The 25,704-nt window shown below is 43.5% G+C and overlaps 1 protein-coding gene across 1 annotated transcript in view; it reads right to left on the minus strand.

Moving 5' to 3' along the window:
- Positions 1-25,476, minus strand: part of LOC135526460 (protocadherin Fat 4-like) — a 125,255-nt gene extending 99,779 nt beyond the window's left edge. Inside the window, exon 1 of the mRNA XM_064954853.1 lies at positions 19,952-25,476. Coding sequence (XP_064810925.1) covers positions 19,952-25,057 — 5,106 coding nt within the window. The 5' untranslated portion in view covers positions 25,058-25,476. The remainder of the gene's footprint in view (positions 1-19,951) is intronic.
- Between the last annotated feature and the right edge of the window lie 228 nt (positions 25,477-25,704).

Below are 25,704 nucleotides of genomic sequence, written 5' to 3' on the forward strand. Positions count from 1 at the left end.
TCCACAGACATGTGACTAATAGAAATTAAATAATGTGTCCTGAAACAAAGGGGTTCAAAATCAAATGTAACAGTCAGTATCTGGTGTGGCCACCAGCTGCATTAAGTTCTGCAGTGCACCTCCTCCTCATGGACTGCACCAAATTTACCAGTTCTTGCAGTGAGATGTTACCTCACTCTTACACCAAGGTACCTGTAAGTTCCTAGACATTTCTGGGGGGAATGGCCCTAGCCGTCACCCTCCGATCCAACAGGTCCCAGACGTGCTCAATGGGATTGAGATCCGGGCTCTTCGCTGGCCATGGCAGAACACTGACATTCCTGTCTTGCAAGAAATCACGCACAGAACGAGCAGTATGGCTGGTGGCATTGTCATGCTGGAGGGTAATGTCAGGATGTACTTGCAGGAAGGGTACCACATGAGGGAGGAGGATGTCTTCCATGTAACACACAGCGTTGAGATTGCCTGCAATGACAACAAACTCAGTTCGATGATGCTGTGACACACTGCCCCAGACCATGGCGGACCCTCCACCTCCAAATCGATCCGGAGTACAGGCCTCGGTGTAACGCTCATTCCTTTGACGATAAACACGAATCCGACCAGGGGTGAGACAAAACCGTGACTCATCATTGAAGAGCACTTTTTGCCAGTCCTGTCTGGTCCAGCGACTGTGGGTTTGTGTCCATAGACGACGTTGTTGCCGGTGATGTCTGGTGAGGACCTGCCTTACAACAGGCCTACAAGCCCTTAGTCCAGCCTCTCTCAGCCTATTGCGGACAGTCTGAGCACTGATGGAGGGATTGTGCATTCCTGGTGTAACTAGGGCAGTTGTTGTTGCCATCCTGTACCTGTCCCGCAGGTGTGATGTTCGGATGTACCGATCCTGTGCAGGTGTTGTTACTGCGAGGACGATCAGCTGTCCGTCCTGTCTCCCTGTAGCGCTGTCTTAGGTGTCTCACAGTACGGACATTGTAATTTATTGCCCTGGCCACATCTGCAGTCTTCATGCCTCCTTGCAGCATGCCTAAGGCATATTCACGCAGATGAGCAGGGACCTTGGGCATCTTTCTATTGGTGTTTTTCAGAGTCAGAAGAAAGGCCTCTTTAGTGTCCTACGTTTTCATAACTGTGACCTTAATTGCCTACCGTCTATAAGCTGTTCGTGTCTTATCGACCGTTCCACAGGTGCATGTTCTTTAATTGTTTATGGTTCATTGAACAAGCATGGGAAACAGTGTTTAAACCCTTTACAAAGAAGATCTGTGAAGTTATTTGGATTTTACGAATTATCTTTGAAAGGCAGTGTCACACCCTGACCATAGTTTGTTTTGTATGTTTTTATGTTTTGGTTGGTCAGGGTGTGATCTGAGTGGGCATTCTATGTTGGATGTCTTGTTTGTCTATTTCTATGTCTGGCCTGATATGGTTCTCAATCAGAGGCAGGTGTTAGTCATTGTCTCTGATTGGGAACCATATTTAGGTAGCCTGGGTTTCATTGTGTGTTTGTGGGTGATTGTTCCTGTCTCTGTGTTTGCACCAGATAGGACTGTTTAGGTTTTTCGCACATTTATTGTTTTGTTAGTTATTTCATGTCTAGTTCCTTAATTAAAGAACATGAATACCCACCACGCTGCATTTTGGTCCGCTTCTCCTTCACCAGAGGAAAACCCTTTCAGGCAGGTTCCTGAAAAAGGGATGTTTCTTTTTTTGCTGAGTTTATGAAGGTTTAATGCCTGTGACTTTACGAAATCAAAATGGAACTTAAAATGAATAATGTTGAGCCCAGACCCTGGGCCTGAGTAGAATCATAATGTGATGTGCGTATGACAACATTACTTGCTCTATGGGCAACCAATCAGAAACAAAAGGAGCACACAGAGCTGTTTTATGGGCCGGCCTGCAGTGAGGCATGATGGGAAGTAATAACCACATCATTATTAACAGCGTGTCAGCCTTGTCACACGTCAGACGCATAAAGACACCATGGGGAGATCAGGCTCTGGTCTGCCAGTCTCCAGCACTGTTGGGCCCTGTCACACACACACAGCTGGCACAGTGGTTCAGCTGCCAAGGGACATTGCTTCCGCTAATGCTGCAGGCTCTGCCAAGGCAAGCCAAATGTCACTACATTCACTGGCAACCTGACCCTTTGCAGTGTGAATGTTCATCACCTTCCCTCACGGAATGTAACGCGTAATCAAGCCAAGAGTGAGTCGACAAAGGCCTTTATCTCATTTATGTGTTGCTAGAATCATATTAATGACATTTTTTTATGTATTCCATTTCATGCCAATACTCAGAATGGAGACGAGACTGCAATGGGAGTATGTGTCTGTTTTTGTAAGGTAGGGGAACAGGTCGGACAAGGACTTCCCATCCTTTAGAAAGGAGTTCTGCCTGATTTCATCAATCACCTGGCTCCAATGGAGGGGCAGTGATAGAATGATAACACAGACCGAATGCACCGGGACTTGTATCCCCCTTGTATCCCTTGTAGGTTTCTGCTGTGTGTTCTACCACAGAGCAAGTCCAGAAAGTTAGGACCAACAGCACAGACCACATAAGTAGTATGTGGTCACTTTCAATGTATGATTACAGTGCATGATGTCCAGGGAAACTACTCCCAATGTATGATTACAGTGATGTCCAGGGAAACTACTCCCAAGGTATGATTACAGTGCATGATGTCCAGGGAAATTACTCCCAATGTATGATTACAGTGCATGATGTTCATAGAAACTACTCCCAATGTATGATTACAGTGATGTCCAGGGAAACTACTCCCAAGGTATGATTACAGTACATGATGTCCAGGGAAACTTCTCCCAATGTATGATTACAGTGCATGATGTTCATAGAAACTACTCCCAATGTATGAAAACAGTGCATGATGTTCATAGAAACTACTCCCAATGTATGATTACAGTGATGTCCAGGGAAACTACTCCCAAGGTATGATTACAGTACATGATGTCCAGGGAAACTTCTCCCAATGTATGATTACTGTGCATGATGTCCAGGGAAACTACTCCCAATGTATGATTACAGTGATGTCCAGGGAAACTACTCCCAAGGTATGATTACAGTGCATGATGTCCAGGGAAATTACTCCCAATGTATGATTACAGTGCATGATGTTCATAGAAACTACTCCTAATGTATGATTACAGTGATGTCCAGGGAAAATACTCCCAAGGTATGATTACAGTACATGATGTCCAGGGAAACTTCTCCCAATGTATGATTACAGTGCATGATGTTCATAAAAACTACTCCCAATTGTATGATTACAGTGATGTCCAGGGAAACTACTCCCAAGGTATGATTACAGTACATGATGTCCAGGGAAACTTCTCCCAATGTATGATTACAGTGCATGATGTCCAGGGAAGGTACTCCCAATGTATGATTACAGTGATGTCCAGGGAAACTACTCCCAATGTATGATTACAGTGCATGATGTCCAGGGAAACTACTCCCAATGTATGATTACAGTGATGTCCAGGGAAACTACTCCCAATGTATGATTACAGTGATGTCCAGGGAAACTACTCCTAATGTATGATTACTGTGATGTCCAGGGAAACTACTCCCAATGTATGATCACAGTGTTTGATGTCCAGGGAAACTACTCCCAATGTATGATTACAGTGATGTCCAGGGAAACTACTCCCAATGTATGATCACAGTGCATGATGTCCAGGGCAACTACTCCCAATGTATGATTACAGTGCATGATGTCCAGAGAAACTAATCCCAATGTATGATTACAGTGATGTACAGGGAAACTACTCCCAATGTATGATTACAGTGATGTCCAGGGAAACTACTCCCAATATGATTACAGTGATGTCCAGGGAAACTACTCCCAATGTATGATTACAGTGATGTCCAGGGAAACTTCTCCCAATGTATGATTACAGTGCATGATGTTCATAAAAACTACTCCCAATGTATGATTACAGTGATGTCCAGGGAAACTACTCCCAAGGTATGATTACAGTACATGATGTCCAGGGAAACTTCTCCCAATGTATGATTACAGTGATGTCCAGGGAAACTACTCCCAATGTATGATTACAGTGCATGATGTCCAGGGAAACTACTCCAAATGTATGATTACAGTGATGTCCAGGGAAACTACTCCCAATGTATGATCACAGTGCTTGATGTCCAGGGAAACTACTCCCAATGTATGATCACAGTGCTTGATGTCCAGGGAAACTACTCCCAATGTATGATTACAGTGATGTCCAGGGAAACTACTCCCAATGTATGATCACAGTGCTTGATGTCCAGGGAAACTACTCCCAATGTATGGTCACAGTGCATGATGTCCAGGGAAACTACTCCCAATGTATGATTACAGTGATGTCCAGGGAAACTACTCCCAATGTATGATTACAGTGATGTCCAGGGAAACTACTCCCAATATGATTACAGTGAAGTCCAGGGAAACTACTCCCAATGTATGATTACAGTGATGTCCAGGGAAACTTCTCCCAATGTATGATTACAGTGCATGATGTTCATAAAAACTACTCCCAATTGTATGATTACAGTGATGTCCAGGGAAACTACTCCCAAGGTATGATTACAGTACATGATGTCCAGGGAAACTTCTCCCAATGTATGATTACAGTGCATGATGTCCAGGGAAGGTACTCCCAATGTATGATTACAGTGATGTCCAGGGAAACTACTCCCAATGTATGATTACAGTGCATGATGTCCAGGGAAACTACTCCCAATGTATGATTACAGTGATGTCCAGGGAAACTACTCCCAATGTATGATTACAGTGATGTCCAGGGAAACTACTCCTAATGTATGATTACTGTGATGTCCAGGGAAACTACTCCCAATGTATGATCACAGTGTTTGATGTCCAGGGAAACTACTCCCAATGTATGATTACAGTGATGTCCAGGGAAACTACTCCCAATGTATGATCACAGTGCATGATGTCCAGGGCAACTACTCCCAATGTATGATTACAGTGCATGATGTCCAGGGAAACTAATCCCAATGTATGATTACAGTGATGTACAGGGAAACTACTCCCAATGTATGATTACAGTGATGTCCAGGGAAACTACTCCCAATATGATTACAGTGATGTCCAGGGAAACTACTCCCAATGTATGATTACAGTGATGTCCAGGGAAACTTCTCCCAATGTATGATTACAGTGCATGATGTTCATAAAAACTACTCCCAATGTATGATTACAGTGATGTCCAGGGAAACTACTCCCAAGGTATGATTACAGTACATGATGTCCAGGGAAACTTCTCCCAATGTATGATTACAGTGATGTCCAGGGAAACTACTCCCAATGTATGATTACAGTGCATGATGTCCAGGGAAACTACTCCAAATGTATGATTACAGTGATGTCCAGGGAAACTACTCCCAATGTATGATCACAGTGCTTGATGTCCAGGGAAACTACTCCCAATGTATGATCACAGTGCTTGATGTCCAGGGAAACTACTCCCAATGTATGATTACAGTGATGTCCAGGGAAACTACTCCCAATGTATGATCACAGTGCTTGATGTCCAGGGAAACTACTCCCAATGTATGGTCACAGTGCATGATGTCCAGGGAAACTACTCCCAATGTATGATTACAGTGATGTCCAGGGAAACTACTCCCAATGTATGATTACAGTGATGTCCAGGGAAACTACTCCCAATATGATTACAGTGAAGTCCAGGGAAACTACTCCCAATGTATGATTACAGTGATGTCCAGGGAAACTTCTCCCAATGTATGATTACAGTGCATGATGTCCAGGGAAACTTCTCCCAATGTATGATTACAGTGATGTACAGGGAAACTACTCCCAATGTATGATTACAGTGATGTCCAGGGAAACTACTCCCAATATGATTACAGTGATGTCCAGGGAAACTACTCCCTATGTATGATTACAGTGATGTCCAGGGAAACTACTCCCAATGTATGATTACAGTGATGTCCAGGGAAACTACTCCCAAGGTATGATTACAGTGCATGATGTCCAGGGAAACTACTCCCAATGTATGATCACAGTGCATGATGTCCAGGGAAACTACTCCCAATGTATGATTACAGTGCATGATGTCCAGGGAAACTACTCCCAATTTATGATTACAGTGATGTCCAGGGAAACTACTCCCAATGTATGATTACAGTGATGTCCAGGGAAACTACTCCCAATGTATGATTACAGTGCATGATGTCCAGGGAAGCTACTCCCAATGTATGATTACAGTGATGTCCAGGGAAACTACTCCCAATGTATGATTACAGTGATGTCCAGGGAAACTACTCCCAATGTATGATTACAGTGATGTCCAGTGAAACTACTCCCAAGGTATGATTACAGTACATGATGTCCAGGGAAACTTCTCCCAATGTATGATTACAGTGCATGATGTCCAGGGAAGCTACTCCCAATGTATGATTACAGTGATGTCCAGGGAAACTACTCCCAATGTATGATTACAGTGCATGATGTCCAGGGAAACTACTCCAAATGTATGATTACAGTGATGTCCAGGGAAACTACTCCCAATGTATGATTACAGTGATGTCCAGGGAAACTACTCCCAAGGTATGATTACAGTGCATGATGTCCAGGGAAATTACTCCCAATGTATGATCACAGTGCTTGATGTCCAGGGAAACTACTCCCAATGTATGATTACAGTGATGTCCAGGGAAACTACTCCCAATGTATGATCACAGTGCATGATGTCCAGGGAAACTACTCCCAATGTATGATTACAGTGCATGATGTCCAGGGAAACTACTCCCAATTTATGATTACAGTGATGTCCAGGGAAACTACTCCCAATGTATGATTACAGTGATGTCCAGGGAAACTACTCCCAATGTATGATTACAGTGCATGATGTCCAGGGAAGCTACTCCCAATGTATGATTACAGTGATGTCCAGGGAAACTACTCCCAATGTATGATTACAGTGATGTCCAGGGAAACTACTCCCAATGTATGATTACAGTGATGTCCAGTGAAACTACTCCCAAGGTATGATTACAGTACATGATGTCCAGGGAAACTTCTCCCAATGTATGATTACAGTGCATGATGTCCAGGGAAGCTACTCCCAATGTATGATTACAGTGATGTCCAGGGAAACTACTCCCAATGTATGATTACAGTGCATGATGTCCAGGGAAACTACTCCAAATGTATGATTACAGTGATGTCCAGGGAAACTACTCCCAAGGTATGATTACAGTGCATGATGTCCAGGGAAATTACTCCCAATGTATGATTACAGTGCATGATGTCCAGGGAAACTACTCCCAATGTATGATCACAGTGCATGATGTCCAGGGAAACTACTCCCAATGTATGATTACAGTGATGTCCAGGGAAACTCCTCCCAATGTATGATTACAGTGCATGACGTCCAGGGAAACTAATCCCAATGTATGATTACAGTGATGTACAGGGAAACTACTCCCAATGTATGATTACAGTGATGTCCAGGGAAACTACTCCCAATATGATTACAGTGATGTCCAGGGAAACTACTCCCTATGTATGATTACAGTGATGTCCAGGGAAACTACTCCCAATGTATGATTACAGTGATGTCCAGGGAAACTACTCCCAATGTATGATTACAGTGATGTCCAGGGAAACTACTCCCAAGGTATGATTACAGTGCATGATGTCCAGAGAAATTACTCCCAATGTATGATTACAGTGCATGATGTCCATAGAAACTACTCCCAATGTATGATTACAGTGATGTCCAGGAAAACTACTCCCAAGGTATGATTACAGTGCATGATGTCTAGGGAAACTTCTCCCAATGTATGATTACAGTGCATGATGTCCAGGGAAACTACTCCCAATGTATGATTACAGTGATGCCCAGGGAAACTACTCCCAAGGTATGATTACAGTGCATGTTGTCCAGGGAAACTACTCCCAATGTATGATTACAGTGATGTCCAGGGAAACTACTCCCAATGTATGATTACAGTGATGTCCAGGGAAACTACTCCCAAGGTATGATTACAGTGCATGATGTCTAGGGAAACTTCTCCCAATGTATGATTACAGTGCATGATGTCCAGGGAAGCTACTCCCAATGTATGATTACAGTGATGCCCAGGGAAACTACTCCCAAGGTATGATTACAGTGCATGTTGTCCAGGGAAACTACTCCCAATGTATGATTACAGTGATGTCCAGGGAAACTACTCCCAATGTATGATTACAGTGATGTCCAGGGAAACTACTCCCAAGGTATGATTACAGTGCATGATGTCCAGGGAAACTACTCCCAATGTATGATTACAGTGATGTCCAGGGAAACTACTATGATCACAGTGCATGATGTCCAAAGAAACTACTCCCAATTTATGATTACAGTGATGTCCAGGGAAACTACTCCCAATGTATGATTACAGTGCATGATGTCCAGGGAAACTACTCCCAATGTATGATTACAGTGCATGATGTCCAGGGAAGCTACTCCCAATGTATGATTACAGTGATGTCCAGGGAAACTACTCCCAATGTATGATTACAGTGATGTCCAGGAAAACTACTCCCAATGTATGATTACAGTGATGTCCAGTGAAACTACTCCCAAGGTATGATTACAGTACATGATGTCCAGGGAAACTTCTCCCAATGTATGATTACAGTGCATGATGTCCAGGGAAACTACTCCCAATGTATGATTACAGTGATGTCCAGGGAAACTACTCCCAAGGTATGATTACAGTGCATGATGTCCAGGGAAATTACTCCCAATGTATGATTACAGTGCATGATGTTCATAGAAACTACTCTCAATGCATGATTACAGTGATGTCCAGGGAAACTACTCCCAAGGTATGATTACAGTGCATGATGTCCAAGGAAACTACTCCCAATGTATGATTACAGTGATGTCCAGGGAAACTACTCCCAAGGTATGATTACAGTACATGATGTCCAGGGAAACTTCTCCCAATGTATGATTACAGTGCATGATGTCCAGGGAAGCTACTCCCAATGTATGATTACAGTGATGTCCAGGGAAACTACTGCCAATGTATGATTACAGTGCATGATGTCCAGGGAAACTACTCCAAATGTATGATGTCCAGGGAAACTTCTCCCAATGTATGATTACAGTGCATGATGTCCAGGGAAACTACTCCCAATGTATGATTACAGTGATGTCCAGGGAAGCTACTCCCAATGTATGATTACAGTGATGCCCAGGGAAACTACTCCCAAGGTATGATTACAGTGCATGATGTCCAGGGAAACTACTCCAAATGTATGATTACAGTGATGTCCAGGGAAACTACTCCCAATGTATGATTACCGTGCATGATGTCCAGGGAAACTACTCCCAATGTATGATTACAGTGATGTCCAGGGAAACTACTATGATCACAGTGCATGATGTCCAAAGAAACTACTCCCAATTTATGATTACAGTGATGTCCAGGGAAACTACTCCCAATGTATGATTACAGTGCATGATGTCCAGGGAAAATACTCCCAATGTATGATTACAGTGCATAATGTCCAGGGAAGCTACTCCCAATGTATGATTACAGTGATGTCCAGGGAAACTACTCCCAATGTATGATTACAGTGATGTCCAGGGAAACTACTCCCAATGTATGATTACAGTGAAGTCCAAGGAAACTACTCCCAATGTATGATTACAGTGATGTCAAAGGAAACTACTCCCAATGTATGATTACAGTGATGTCCAGGGAAACTACTCCCAATGTATGATTACAGTGCATGATGTCCAGGGAAACTACTCCCAATGTATGATTACAGTGATGTCCAGGGAAACTACTCCCAATGTATGATTACAGTGATGTCCAGGGAAACTACTCCCAATGTATGATTACAGTGATGTCCAAGGAAACTACTCCCAATGTATGATTACAGTGATGTCAAAGGAAACTACTCCCAATGTATGATTACAGTGATGTCCAGGGAAACTACTCCCAATGTATGATTACAGTGATGTCCAGGGAAACTACTCCCAATGTATGATTACAGTGATGTCCAGGGAAACTACTCCCAATGTATGATTACAGTGCATGATGTCCATGTAAACTAATTCCATTAAGAGCTAACTTCATTAGGAAGTTCCTATCACCAGGGGAGATATCAGAACACAATGCTTCAGCCAGCATATTTCGCCTGTTGGACATTGCATGCTCCTTTGGCCAACAAAATAAGGCATTCTTGAGTTAACAACCTGTTAAGTGTGAAAAACATACCTGCATTCACACGCTGTCGCCCACACACACACACACATACACACACGCACACGCACCATAGGAATCAGATACAATACAGCTGGTCTAACTAGGCCACTCCAGCAATAGGAAAAGTTGAGGAGGGGAAAAAAATAGCACAATGTCAACGTGTGTAATCGAAAGCAGAGGAACATTTTCTGTGTCCCAACATACGGAGCACAAACAGTAAAACGTTTCCCTTTGCTCCTTGTGATATCGTCTGGTTTAATAAAAGCATAACTTTTGCCTGACAACAAAGCTCAGAGAAAGCTGCTTAGGTACCCAATCAGGAATGAGAGCCTGAGTCACGTTGGCCGGCCCCAAACCTTGCTGCCCTGAAAAAAGTGCTTCACCCAGATGTTTTCAATTAGCCAGCCTTTACCAGAGGGGGGAGAAAAAGGCTGCACTCATCAAAATGGCCGAGAGGAGAGCTTTGTTTCTCACTCAAACTGGAGATGTCAGTTGTTAGAATTGTGTAAACAAAAGTGTTGTTTTGTTATTAAGGCAAGGTTTATTTGTTGCTGTGCGAATTCAATCCATTTGTTTTGAGTCTTAAATAGTCTTAACTCCATTTTTCAATGTAAATTGTGTGGCCATCCTCTTAAAATCTTCTTTAGAAACTCTCGGAGACTACAAACTTGTTTTGGGAGAATAGCTTTTGAAAAAAATATCTCATGAGACAAAGTTGTCTGCTTGATTCAGCTCACTTTTAATATAGCATAATATGGTCTATCTTTAGTGAGCATTACTTCTGTCATATGAAAAGGCCAACATATTTTCAAGAGTAGTTCCTCTTTTATCAATTGCCAAACATGCCATAACTATTCAGTTACACGCTGGTGTGCATGTATAATGAAAGCTAATAAAAAGTGAATTTAGAGAGATGCTTCAAAGCACACATGCCCCCCCGCACACACACACACATTACTCCATACATAATTTTTAAATAAACACTTGCCAACACTGTAAAAACAGGTAAAGCTTAAATCACCCTTCACCGTCAAAACCTTCTGACACAGCCAGGATACAGTAGACTGCCCTGCACCTTTTTCCCCTCTTGACGGAAAACCTCTAAAATAAGAGGGAAGACAACAATAACATGAACATTCTTCTCTGGAACCAGTCTCTCTCTCTCCTTGTCTCCAGGCCTGACGCTGCTGAAGCTCACTCTGGACCTCTCCCACAGCTCCAACCTCAATCCCCCCTCCTCCTCTCCACCTCCCTCCTTTCTCTCCATCTCTCTCCGCTCCTAAATTATCTGTCTGCCTGCGGGAGATAGCCTTCCTGGGACAGGAAGGCTATCAACTGCAGGCTGAAAGAAAAGAGGAGGGGGTTTAGACTTTGAAAAAAAACTCACATCCTCTTTCCCCCCTCTCGTTTGATGTCACAGGGGTGGTGGCGTGACTTAATGGCACCTGGAAGGTGCTGATGATATAGGGTCTGGGAATCGAGATCTCTAAAAGTACAGGAGCGTTTTTTTTCCAATATGAAATGGAGATGCAGTGTAGTTTTGTCCAGAGAAAACAATGGAGGCCTAGGGGGAGGTGTGTGTGTGTGTGTGTGTGTGTGTGTGTGTGTGTGTGTGTGTGTGTGTGTGTGTGTGTGTGTGTGTGTGTGTGTGTGTGTGTGTGTGTGTGTGTGTGTGTGTGTGTGTGTGTGTGTGTGTGTGTGTGTGTTGCAGTGTCAGTCATGTGTAGAACAAATCATTCTGTAGCTGGGATCAATTATTACTGCATTGAAAATGAGCCTAAATCCACCCCTCCCACCCCCCCTCACACACACACATCTCTCCCCAATCTCCCTTGCACACTCTCTTTCTCAGACTACTAACTTTTTACTAGTCCAAGTAGTGGAATCTTGTTTTGCTGGAATTGGACCAGTCAAGCTAAGTGGACTCGAGCAGCATAGCTATTACAATAACCACACTGTAGATGACTACATTACTATCCTGTCGCCACACAATGATAACGTGAGTGTAACGTTAAATAACAGACAGTAAACAACACCCGAAGACTCAGTTTATCAGCTTGAACCCGTTTCTATACCGGCTGGACGCTAACAAAAGGTTACACCTACACCAGTTAGCCAATCATAGACATTCCTATTTCAAAGTTACCCAGTAAGCCCATGGCCCTGTTGCTGTTTGATCATTTGTTCCATAGACCAAAACAGCAGGACATTCCCAGTGGACCTGATACTCTGTGCTCGGACCACGCGTGCTGAAAATACCAGGAATGACCTGCAAAATGAGGCGAAACAACCAAAATTCACAGAGGTCAAACTAAAGTCTATGCAAGCCCTTTGGAGCGCGCACACACCTCTCGCCACATTCATTTATTATTCCAACGGGAAACCTGTGCTCTCTTTGGAAGACGACCGAGTCAAATGGAGGGGCGGGATGAGGCAGCTGACCAAGCAGACCGTTTAAAGACTTTTTTTAAACATATGGTCAGTCTGTGGTCTGAGGCTGACCCTTTGTTGACATTAGTCGACCTAATGTAGTGCTTATAGCATTTATGTTCAATGGCATCTCTATTCTATGAATAAAACTACTGTATTGATGTGTGCTAAATATGCGTTTGATCCGCTATTTTGTCGACACATTTTATGGTGGTGGGGGGGGGGGGAGACTTAGCAACACATGGCCTGGATAAGGACCTACAGCCTTGTATTCAACATGAGCCTGGAGTGTATCATCGTTGCTAAACAAACGCTCATTGTGAGCGACGATTGCCGCTAGCTTTGAAACCGGGAGAGATAGAGAGAAAGTTGAACAAGTAAACAGAGACAGCTTAGTGTGGCTTCTGTGTTGTGGGGACATGCCCCACAATGCTATCACTGGAACAGCATTGCTATTGGAACAGTCACGGTAATTCATCCAGGGGGAATGCTTTAAAGTGGTAGCATGACAACTGGAGTGTTGATTTCTTGGCATGGAAGATAATATGTATGAACTTGAACACGATACTTGACCTCTTGCCCTGTAATCCACCTATTAAATAAAACACTGAAAACAAAATAATAGGGCAGCTGTGTGTGTGTGTGTGTGTGTGTGTGTGTGTGTGTGTGTGTGTGTGTGTGTGTGTGTGTGTGTGTGTGTGTGTGTGTGTGTGTGTGTGTGTGTGTGTGTGTGTGTGTGTGTGTGTGTGTGTGTGTGTGTGTGTGTGTGTGTGTGTGTGTTTTTCTCCCTCATGCCTGTGAGGAGGGGTTTATAGTTTGTGTCTCGTAAAAGACAGGTACTTAGACTCTCCTGTTTGCCTCAACTTTGACCTCAGAGAGGACCACCTACATGGGAAGACCAGCATACGCATCAACTCCATGCAGGCTGTGAGAACCCTGGCGATGACTGTTACAAAACACATATCCAGCCAATTTACCCGGTAAATTTACCCGGTCTCGCTTGCCTCAGAAATCCTTCATCCCCCATACCAACAACCATATCATATGGTACCAGGGCAGCGCAGCCCTCGCTCTACCTTGTTGACCTGCCTGTAGAGGTTTTACGATTCATAGTGCTTTTCTATCTACACTACATTAAGCACTCCACCCGCTACTAATGCCCTAATCACATTTCCTCACGGTTCAAGTCTGAGGAGTTTATCGGACCTGGGGTTCAAACAGTAGTTGTTTTCTTTCAAATACTTTGAGCATTTGATTGAGCTGAATCAAGCACAGCTACAGTATTTGAAATGAAATAAAGACTATTAGAACTCAGGTCTGGTTTAAGTATGCTGGACTGACACCAAGCATGTTAAGACATTCAAGGTTGAATCGCAGTCTATTTCATTTCCAGTAAGCATGCTTCTAACTGCGGGGTTACATTAATAAACAGTCTGTTTTTCCAACTGTTTCGAAGTATACAAGACGATAGAGGGTTATTGTCTGGACAAAATGTTCCTTGCAAAGGAGAGGGGGAATAAAGAAAAAGAAAGTGTGAGGAAGAGAAAGATGGGAGAGAGATAATGAAGAAAGGGGGTCAACTCCACTGTCCTGAGTAAAATAAACACTAATAAGAGCCGTCTATCTAGCCTAGCCATCTGCATTCCCCTGTTGCGATGTCCAGAACACCAGTCCACCAGAACACCAGGCCACCAGGCAGAATGCTGATGCCCCCCTCCTCAGTTTGTGAGATGATCCGAAACGTATCCCAAGTCTTTTTTTTCTCCACTCCAACTCCCACTTCCCTATTCCTCCGTCAGGGAGGAGGGGGTCCCATACACAACCCTAAATCTGTCATTGAATGACGCTGGCACAGACAAAAAAATAACAAAGCCCACTGAACCAGTGCCAGAGCGGAGCAACACTATATCTGTGAAGGCAAAACAAAGGAAGGACTGTTGCGGTCGGCAGTGTTTATTTCCAGAAGGAACAATGCTTTCGGCAGGGCAAGAAGTGATGTAGCACTTCAGGCTCTCTCCTAAAAGATCCTTTATTCATTTTCACAATGAGCAAAAGAAAACAATTCAGGCTGGAGCTGGAGGGAGTGGGCTTGAAAGTGTGAGAGTGGAGAGAGAGCGAGAAGGGCAGAGAGTGAAAATAACAGAAAGACAGAGAGACACAGAGAGAGAGAGAGAGAGAGAGAGAGAGAGAGAGAGAGAGAGAGAGAGAGAGAGAGAGAGAGAGAGAGAGAGAGAAAGACGGCCAGACACCCTGACCAATATTGACTGAAGGGTCGAGCGATAAACCGGGTTGTTGCAACATGTTCTGAAACAAGATTGTTACAATATGTTCTAAAGCAGGTTGTTAAAACATGTTCTAAAGCAGGTCAATACAACATGTTCTAAAGTAGGTTGTTACAACATGTTCTGAAACAAGATTGTTACAACATGTTCTAAAGCTGGTTGTTACAACATGTTCTGAAACAAGATTGTTACAACATGTTCTAAAGCAAGTTGTTACAACATGTTCTAAAGCAGGTCATTACAACATGTTCTAAAGCAGGTCGTTACAACATGTTCTAATGCAGGTCGTAACAACATGTTCTAAATCAGGTTGTTAAAACATGTTCTAAAGCAGGTCAATACAACATGTTCTAAAGCCGGTTGTTACAACATGTTCTGAAACAAGATTGTTACATGTTCTAAAGCATGTTGTTACAACATGTTCTAAAGCAGGTTGTTACAACATGTTCAAAAGCAGGTCGTTACAACATGTTCTAATGCAGGTCGTTACAACATGTGCTAAAGCAGGTCGTTACAACATGTTCTAAAGCAGGTCGTTACAACATGTTCTGGAACAAGATTGTTACAACATGTTCTAAAGCATGTTGTTACAACATGTTCTAAAGCAGGTTGTTACAACATGTTCTAAAGCAGGTCGTTACAACATGTTCTAAAGCAGGTCGTTACAACATGTTCTGAAACAAGATTGTTACAACATGTTCTAAAGCATGTTGTTACAACATGTTCTAAAGCAGGTTGTTACAACATGTTCAAAAGCAGGTTGTTACAACATGTGCTAATGCAGGTAGTTACAACATGTGCTAAAGCAGGTCTTTACAACATGTGCTAAAGCAGGTCGTTACAACATGTTCTGAAACAAGATTGTTACAACATGTTCTAAAGCCGGTTGTTACAACATGTTCTGAAACAAGATTGTTACAACATGTTCTAAAGCAAGTTGTTACAACATGTTCTAAAGCAGGTCATTACAACATGTTCTAAAGCAGGTCGTTACAACATGTTCTAATGCAGGTCGTAACAACATGTTCTAAAGCAGGTTGTTAAAACATGTTCTAAAGCAGGTCAATACAACATGTTCTAAAGCCGGTTGTTACAACATGTTCTGAAACAAGATTGTTACATGTTCTAAAGCATGTTGTTACAACATGTTCTAAAGCAGGTTGTTAGAACATGTTCAAAAGCAGGTCGTTACAACATGTGCTAAAGCAGGTCGTTACAACATGTGCTAAAGCAGGTCGTTACAACATGTTCTAAAGCAGGTCAATACAACATGTTCTAAAGCCGGTTGTTACAACATGTTCTGAAACAAGATTGTTACAACATGTTCTAAAGCATGTTCTAAAGCATGTTGTTACAATATGTTCTAAAGCAGGTTGTTACAACATGTGCTAAAGCAGGTCGTTACAACATGTGCTAAAGCAGGTCGTTACAACATGTTCTAAAGCAGGTTGTTACAACATGTTCTAAAGCAGGTTGTTACAACATGTTCTAAAGCAGGTCGTTACAACATGTTCTAAAGCAGGTTGTTACATGTTGTAAAGCAGTTTGTTACAACATGTTCTAAAGCAGGTCGTTACAACATGTTCTACAGCAGGTCATTACAACATGTTCTAAAGCATGTTGTTACAACATGTTCTAAAGCAGGTCGTTATAACATGTTCTAATGCAGGTTGTTACAACATGTTCTAATGCAGGTTGTTACAACATGTTCTAATGCAGGTTGTTACAACATGTTCTAATGCAGGTTGTTACAACATGTTCTAAAACCGGGTTGTTACAACATGTTCTAAAGCAGGTCGTTACAACATGTGCTAAAGCAGGTCGTTACAACATGTTCTAAAGCAGGTTGTTATAACATGTTCTAAAGCAGGTCGTTACAACATGTGCTAAAGCAGTTTGTTACAACATGTTCTAAAGCAGGTCATTACAACATGTTCTTAAGCAGGTCGTTACAACATGTTCTAAAGCAGGTTGTTATAACATGTTCTAAAGCAGGTTGTTACAACATGTTCTAAAGCAGGTCATTACAACATGTTCTAAAGCAGGTCGTTACAACATGTTCTAAAGCAGGATGTTAAAACATGTTCTAAAGCACGTCATTACAACATGTTGGGCGGCAGGGTAGCCTAGTGGTTTGAGCGTTGGACTAGCAACCAGAAGGTTGCAAGTTCAAATCCCGAGCTGACAAGGTACAAATCTGTTGTTCTGCCCGTGAACAGGCAGTTAAGCCACTGTTCCTGGGCCGTCATTGAAAATAAGTATTTGTTCTTAACTGACTTGCTTAGTTAAATAAAGGTAAAATAAAATAAAATGTTCTAAAGCAGTTTGTTACATCATGTTGTAAAGCAGGGTGTTATCATATGTTCTAAAGCAGGTTGTTACAACATGTTCTAAAGCAGTTTGTTACATCATGTTGTAAAGCAGGTTGTTATGATATGTTCTAAAGCAGATTGTTACAACATGTTCTAAAGCAGGTTATTACAACATGTTCTAAAGCAGGTTGTTACAACACGTTCTAAAGCAGGTCGTTACAACATGTTCTAAAGCAGGTCGTTACAACATGTTCTAAAGCATGTTGTTACATGTTGTAAAGCAGTTTGTTACAACATGTTCTAAAGCAGGTCGTTACAACATGTTCTAAAGCAGGTTGTTACAACATGTTCTAAAGCAGGTCGTTACAACATGTTCAAAAGCAGGTTGTTATAACATGTTCTAAAGCAGGTTGTTACAACATGTTCTAAAGCAGGTCGTTACAACATGTTCTAAAGCAGTTCATTACAACATGTTCTAAAGCAGGTTGTTACAACATGTTCTAATGCAGGTCATTACAACACACTCTAAAGCAGGTTGTTACAACATGTTCTAAAGCAGGTGCTATCAAAGCAAACTCTGAATCCCAAAAGATGGAAAAAAACAAATCAACAAACAATGGTAATTATACTCACTTAATCTGATACCAAGAGGCATGTTCAAAACAAGTCAGCGGTAACTTCTGTTTCATAGCAAGCTCAGCGCTATGTCAGGTTGTTTATGATACCAATCATTGAGACGGCATACTGAACTCAATTCCTTCTTCTAGTCTATCCAAAACATTGTGCACAGTGCAAAGCACAAGAAAAGCAGGTGTCAATGTTTTTTCAATAATCAATATGACTACTTCTAAAAGGCTAATGGATTTAAAGCTGAGAAAGTGAAAGTGTTTCCCTCTTTAGGGACCTTAAAAGTTACGTTTTTATTTGAAATGCATCAGTCTAAGCCCAAAACCTTAGCCTGTCATATGTCCCACCACTGAGCAGTACAGTACCTGAGACTACTTTCAAGTAAGGCATATCTAAAAGGCCACTATCACCCACAGGAAAGTTAGTTTAAAACCATCAAAGAGCTATTACACTTCAGAACTAACAATAAAGAGAGTGCCTATACAGTTATGGGGTATGTTTAAGTAATCTCTCAGAGGACAGAAAAAGTATAAAACGTCACTGGACTTTGAGAACAGGGTTTGTACATGGAAAACCTAAGAAATATGTTAAGCATTATTTCTCTGATCGACTGCAGAGTTTTCAAACGAAGAGATTAGTATCTGTGGTGGTGCACGCAAAACTGGAGAGCATTTGATATCCCCTTTTGACCAAACTAACATTAAGTTAAATGACTTAACGCCATTTTGCCAAATCTGTGATTTTAATCATATTTGAGTTTGCCTCCAAATACCCGATTATTGTATTGGATTTCAATTTCAGTTTTTGTAATGGTTGAAGTGGTATCCACAAAAACGGTCAAAGCATCCGATTACTGTCATACTGTTCGAGCGCTTCAGGATAGGCCCTTTGCAAGCAACTTCCAATAATAAAAAACACATTTTCTTGAAGGAAGCAGCAGTGAAATCTTTTCTGGTTGCGCTCAGAAAACTCCCAATTTATAAATGCGTATCATCAAGCCTGAAATAACATGAAATTCTAGGTTCCAGTTGAAATTTCCAATACACATATATAGCATATAGAATCACATGTTTTAAATCTGAGGAGTGGCTAGGGCTTAACCACCCAAAGCTGGGTTTACAGTTTCAGCACTGCACTTCAGAGGATTTAACTCCACCCCCAAGGGAAGAGGTGCATCACATAATGCAAACTGAATAGAGAGCTTAAGTTTCAGTCTTCGAGATTTCTTCCCCTTCTTCTCTCCCCGAAAATCTTTTCACAGTCTTAGGAGGTCATGCAATTTTAACGGTCACATATTGCCTGTAGAGCCCGGCCCAGTGGTGGAGGAGAGTACCACAGGAACACCCTTAAACCAAAACAGCCTCAGGCTTAAAACTCTGTGATATTGGCCGGATATAGTCTACCTGCACTAAGTCATCATGATATTTTCTTTGTGTGTTCCATTACTACCTATAGAAATCTGGAACGATTCATCATGGATCTTTATCATATGAAGCAACCCAGGACGATAATGCCTGCGAAAGAGAAAAAGTGCTACGTTTCGATTTGTGTAGTTCTTATTCACTGATAAGAATATCCAAGTTCATAACAGCATGAGCACAGCAGAAACACAGGATACGAGGCACTCATTTCCCCTTCCCAGAAAACACAGACAAATGCTAGAAGGATTGTTATGGCCAGTCCTTTTTGGGAACTGAAACAATACAGTTATCTTGCCAAAAACCAAGGCCTACTTACTCATGTCCAAGGCAATTTAGATTTTATGTAACACAGAACTTTTAGCAATATATTTAAAAAAGGAATGTAATTAATGTGCATACGAATGCACTAGGTATACCTGTTTTATGTGCGACTTGGATATTTTCCTTTCACTCCCAGGTTTTCCAGCCGAAACCTTGATCTCATTTCATTTAATCCCACTAAACGACTTCAACGGCTGTACGGGTTCCAATTATGCTGTCTGGAAGCCATCGACCACAATGTGAAGAAGCCATTGCCCTCCAAAAAGAGAAGAGAAATAAATGCACTACTAACCTCAGCCCTCTGCGTCCTGGGATGACTGGCGTCCGTCTCGATGGCGTACACATCCACCAGGTAGAGGTCAGAGCCCTGTTCCCGGTCCAGCTCGGCTGCGGTCTGGATCACTCCAGTATGGCGGCCTATGGTGAACAGGCGTCCCATGGCCTTGCTGCCGCTGCGGACTGACACAATGAAAAATTCCACCTTGGTGGCTGAGCCTCTGGGGCTGGAGGCATCCAGGGAGATGACGTTGGTGCCAGGTGGTTGGCCCTCCTTCAGGATGGTGATGTATTTGGGCTGGGAGAAGACGGGCCCATCGGCGCCCTGGAGGATTATGGCGAGCTCGGTCCTGGAGGTCTTCCTGTCCGAGCCATGGTCGGTGGCCGACACGGTCAGGCTGTAGATGAGGCGAGACGGCACCAGCTGTGAGGCCAAGCGGATATCCCCGCTGTAGCGGTCCATGATGAACGTGTCCGAGTCCCCCTTCACCAGCTCGTACTCCACCTCGCCGTTGGAGCCCTCGTCAGGATCGAACGCCACCACCGTCGTGAGGATGGAGCCAATGACTATGGTGGACTCCGCAACCAGAGCATTCTGGGAAACAAATGTCGGGACATTGTCATTCAGGTCCGTCACCCATATTGTGACATTTTTCAAGGCAAAGCGCCGGAATTCCACAGGAACTGCCTGGTCAGTGGCTTTAACTGTCAACTCAAAGAGATTGGAGAACTCTCTGTCAATCTCCTTGTTTGTGAATATGAGCCCACTGCTGGAGTCAATGCTGAAGTGACCTCCCCTGGGTGTCTGTTGAACTATGGAGTATTCCAGCTGTCCGTTAATGTCTGCATCCGTGTCATGAGCAGTGATTGTCATTACTGATGCAGAGAGGGGCATATTTTCAGGAATGGATTTAAAAATGTCACCAGGGGTAAATATAGGAGGATTGTCATTGAAATCTCTGACATGAATGACCACAGGAATTGTTGAGGACCTTGGTGGTCTCCCATTGTCCTTTGCAGTGATGTTCAGTTTGTAAAAAGACTGAGTTTCAAAATCCATCTTTTTCACAAGGAAGATGCTCCCTGTGTTGGGGCTAATGCTAAATGTCCCGTGGTTGTTTGTGGCTGTGATGCTGTATGTTATGTCTGTGTTATGACCCGAATCAGAGTCCGTGGCTGTCACTGAGGCCACCAGCTCTCCAATCCTCATATTCTCCAGAACATCCACAGATATGGCAGATTTGGGGAAGGAGGGTGAGTTATCATTCTCGTCCTGTATGCTAATGCTGAGCATACAGGACGAAGAGAGGGGCACGGTTCCAGAATCAACAGCAATCATTTTTAACGAGTAGGAGGATGTCACCTCATAGTCTAGATTTCCCACTAGTGTGACCTGTCCTGAGCTGCTGTCGATGGTGAACTGGCTCTCCTCGTTGCCTTCCTTTATGTGATAGTGAACTAGTCCGTTTTTGCTCTCATCCACATCGACGGCAGACACCCTCAGCAGTTGCGTCATGTTCTGGGCCGACTCGGAGATGGAGGCCTGGTAAATGTCTTTGGTGAACTTGGGCGGGTTGTCATTGATGTCTTGGATGTAAACCTGCACTTTAGCCTGGTCTCTCAGAGGCTTGGGGAGCCCCTGGTCTGAGGAAACTACTGTAAAGCTGAACACCGCTGCGCCTCTCTGTCTCATTAGTGACTCACGGTCCAACTGCAGAGTACTGGTCAACTCCCCCGTGATGGCGTTCAGCTCAAAGTTGGGCTGTTGAGTCTCAAACGCGTACCTGACCTCACTATTGGGGCCAAAGTCCTTATCCACTGCAAACACTCGCCCTACCAGCGAACCTCTCTTCTGCTCTTCCTCAAAGTGGAACACATAATTAGTGCTGTTAAAGAGGGGGCGATTGTCATTCACGTCGTCCAGAATTACACTGACATTGACACTGGCACTTAGTGGCTCCACTGCCCTGTCTGTGGCCACCAGCACTAAGTTATATCTGTCCTGGACTTCTCTGTCTAGCTCAGCCTTAATATACAACTGCCCGTCTGGAAAGATCCCAAATACGTCGGCTGTGTTCCCGTCAACTATGTCATACATAACCTCCCCATTCAGGCCTGAGTCTTTGTCGGTGGCTTCCACCTTAAAAAAGCGACTGTTGACTGGTTCAGACTCTAAAATAATGACCTCGTAGGAGAGCTGATCAAACATGGGAGAGTTGTCATTGACGTCGTACACACTGACTGTTAACATTAGAGTGGAAGTGAGCAGGGGGACCCCCATATCAGAGGCCAGGACCTCCACCTGGTAGGAGCTGGTGGTGAGCTCCAGTGGCCCTGTCAGTGTGATAAGCCCATGTTTCTCATGGATGTGGAACAGGCCTTTGGGGTTCTGCTTGAGGCTATAGACCACCATGCCATTGGTGCCCTCGTCAGGGTCGGCAGCTTTAGCTTGGAATATCAGATGCCCTGTGCGCCAGTTCTCCACTGCACTGACGTGCTCGGTGGCGTGGATAAAATGGGGCGCATTATCATTTAAATCCTTCACTGTGATGTTGACGAGGGCTTCGCCTGTTACCTCACCACCTCTGGCTATGACTTTGAGTTGATAGAAAGGCTGCTCCTCTCTGTCTATCTGACTGGATGCTTTGATTTGACCTGTTGCACTACTGACAGTAAACAGCCCCCTCTGGTCCCCTGAGGTGATTAAATATGTGATATTTGTATTCAGATCGACAGTGGTGGCAGATACAGTGCCAATAACTGTGCCAATGCCCACATTTTCAAACATGACAAAACTGTAGGCATTCTGACTAAAGGTAGGGGGGTTGTCCTGTGTGTCTATGACATTAATGGTGACGATGGCCTGGGTGTGTGAACGGAGGTCTCTACCATCTGCTGCTGTCACCTGCAGCTGGTAGGCGGTCTTCTCCTCTCTATCCAGCGGCACCAGGGTGGTGATTTTGCCCGAGTTACTATTAATGTGAAATTTAGATGTGTCTCCAGCAGATATGATATACTTCACTGTGCCATTTCCCCCCAGGTCAGGGTCCGTGGCTAATGCAGTGGTTATGAACGAGCCAGAGGGTTCATTCTCTTTGACATTGGCAAAGTACTGGACTGGGTAGAAGACTGGCCTATTGTCATTGATATCACTCAGAGTTACGTTTACTTTACCAATGGAGTGGAGAGGGGGGCAACCGGAGTCTGTCGCCTGGATGTAAAGTAAATAACTCCCTTGGTCCTCCCTGTCCAGTTCTGTGGCTGTGCTCAACCTGCCTGATACAACTTCCAGGCGGAACAACTCTTGTACACTAGACGGGGTCTCCGGGTCAAAAGAGAACCGGATAGTTCCATTGGCCCCAAGGTCATCATCTGAGGCTGACAGCACTAGGAGCTCAGCACCGGCTGGAGAGTGCTCCACCAGGGACACATGATATGTGCTCTGTGTAAATGTGGGCACTTGGTCATTCACGTCAGTTATGTTGACTATCAATTTAGTGTAGGAGATTTTGGGTTGCAACCCCTGGTCTTTGGCACTGATGTTGAGCACTATTTCAGATGCTACTTCCCTATCCAACAAAGCGGCGCTGGTAACCAGACCACTGTTTTCACTGATGGCAAACCAGCCCAAACCGTTTCCAGACACCAGGGAGTAGCGAAGGTTGGCATTTTGCCCGGAGTCGCCATCTGTTGCAGAGACCCCTTTAATGTAGCTGCCTTTTGGAATGTCTTCACTGATATCTACTCTGTACATGACTTCCTGGAATATGGGTGGGTGGTCATTGATATCATTCACAAAAATAACCAGGCTGGCAAAAGAGGACCTGGCCATGGGTTTGCCATTGTCTGATACCGACACAGTCAGGTTGTAGGAGGAAATGCGCTCTCTGTCTAGAACACTAGCCACTTTGATCAAGCTTAGGTTGGGAACTGGGGAAGTGTGCACTTCAAAGTGTCTCTGCTCATTGCCCCCCAATATTGAGACAGATATATTACCATTAGCTGTGGGAGAGTCAGAATCGGAGACTGTCAATAAGGCTACCACTGTACCAATCTGAGCATTTTCATCAACAGAGGCAAACTTAGATGTGGTGGGGAAATATCTAAACTTCACAACTGGGTCATTATCATTGACATCCAGTAGTTTGATAGTGGCCTCTGACCTACCTGACAGAGAAGGTACACCGTTGTCCATAGCATGAATAGTCATAGAGTATTCTTTCTTACTCTCATAATCCAAACGTTCTTTTATAATGATGGTACCTGCTTTAGGATCGATTTGAAAAGGTGTTCCCTCGTCTAAAAAGTACCTGATGTCTGCATTAGCTCCCTCGTCTTGGTCTGATGCTGTTATCTGCAGAACACTAGAACCCACTGCCCTATCTTCAAAAACATTCGTCTGATATTGGTCATGATCAAACATAGGGGGGTTGTCATTGATATCTTGAATAGTTACATTTACTTGCAGGTACCCAAACTTCTTAGGGTCTCCTTTGTCTTCCACTTCAATCAAGAGTTGGTAGAAGGGAGTGATTTCCCTGTCCAAGCCTCCAGTTGAAACGAGGTGACAGAATGCCCCCTCTCCACTAGGATTCACTGTAATATCCAAACGGAATTTCCTTTGCTCGTTGCCATTCACTATTCTGTAGGTGGTGTGATCCACTCCATTACTCCCAATGTCTGAATCTGTAGCTGTGTCCAGAATCACTTGTCTGCCACTGCTGGCGTCTTCTTTAAACGAAACTACAATTGATGCGTCGGGAAACACTGGCGAATTATCATTTATATCCAGTACAACAATCCTAACTTCGGTAGGATAGGTAGGTTGGCTGGAGAGGACCACCACATTGATGACATTACTTTGCAAAATCTCCCTGTCAATCACAGAGGAGGTGTAAATGACTCCAGTGGTGCCATTAATTGCAAAAAGTTTGTGGTTTTCACTGAAGCGATAGGTGAAGCTGGGTCTCGTCTCTATCGTCCCCACATAGGTACCAAACGGTTGCTCCTCCAATACCTGAAACTCTTGACGAACTTGGCTGGATGAAGAATATTGCGACAGAGTCCATAGCATCAATAAAATCAAATGGAACCGGCCTAAGTCCCTACCTGTGAGCGCCATGGTCGAAATCCAAGTCCACTTTTATTATAAAAAGTCCATGCCGAAGATGCATCAACTTTATTCGAGTTTGGCCAATGCTAAAGCATTGTATTCCAAAAGTGCGCGACACACTGTGGTAATTCCAGAAATTATACGGATATTTCCACTGAAGTATTTTCTCCCGTATCTAGATGTAGTAATTGAATCCTTGGGATGCAATGAATCCGTGGTGCTCAGACTTCCCTTGCTTGTCAATTAAGTTTCGCCACTACTCCCCTGTAGCAGAACGCATCGTATGTGAGCGGCAATGCATGATGGTTTATATGCGCAATACACTTACGGATGAATAGGAACTACAAAAGTGAAAAATACATGCCAATGTTAATTCCTCTCCGTTGTCAAAAGTGTATCCAAAAGTTAAAAGTGATTAAATAATTGCTTTTATAGAATATGGAAAGCAAGGCACAAATACTCTCAGTGGTACCAATACAATGTCCCGTGGAATAACGGTGCAGAAGCTTCAGACATCATACACGCTTAGGTACCTACTAACGTAGAACAAAACTCGAGTTAGACAAACTCCCTCCCACCTGTGATCCCATTGGACAACTGTGCTCCTGCTCGCCCTCCTTGCCTTTCCTTTCTATTGTAAACCGGAGCCCTTGTCG

This window comes from Oncorhynchus masou, chromosome 32 (assembly GCF_036934945.1).
Source record: "Oncorhynchus masou masou isolate Uvic2021 chromosome 32, UVic_Omas_1.1, whole genome shotgun sequence".
NCBI lineage: Eukaryota > Metazoa > Chordata > Actinopteri > Salmoniformes > Salmonidae > Oncorhynchus > Oncorhynchus masou.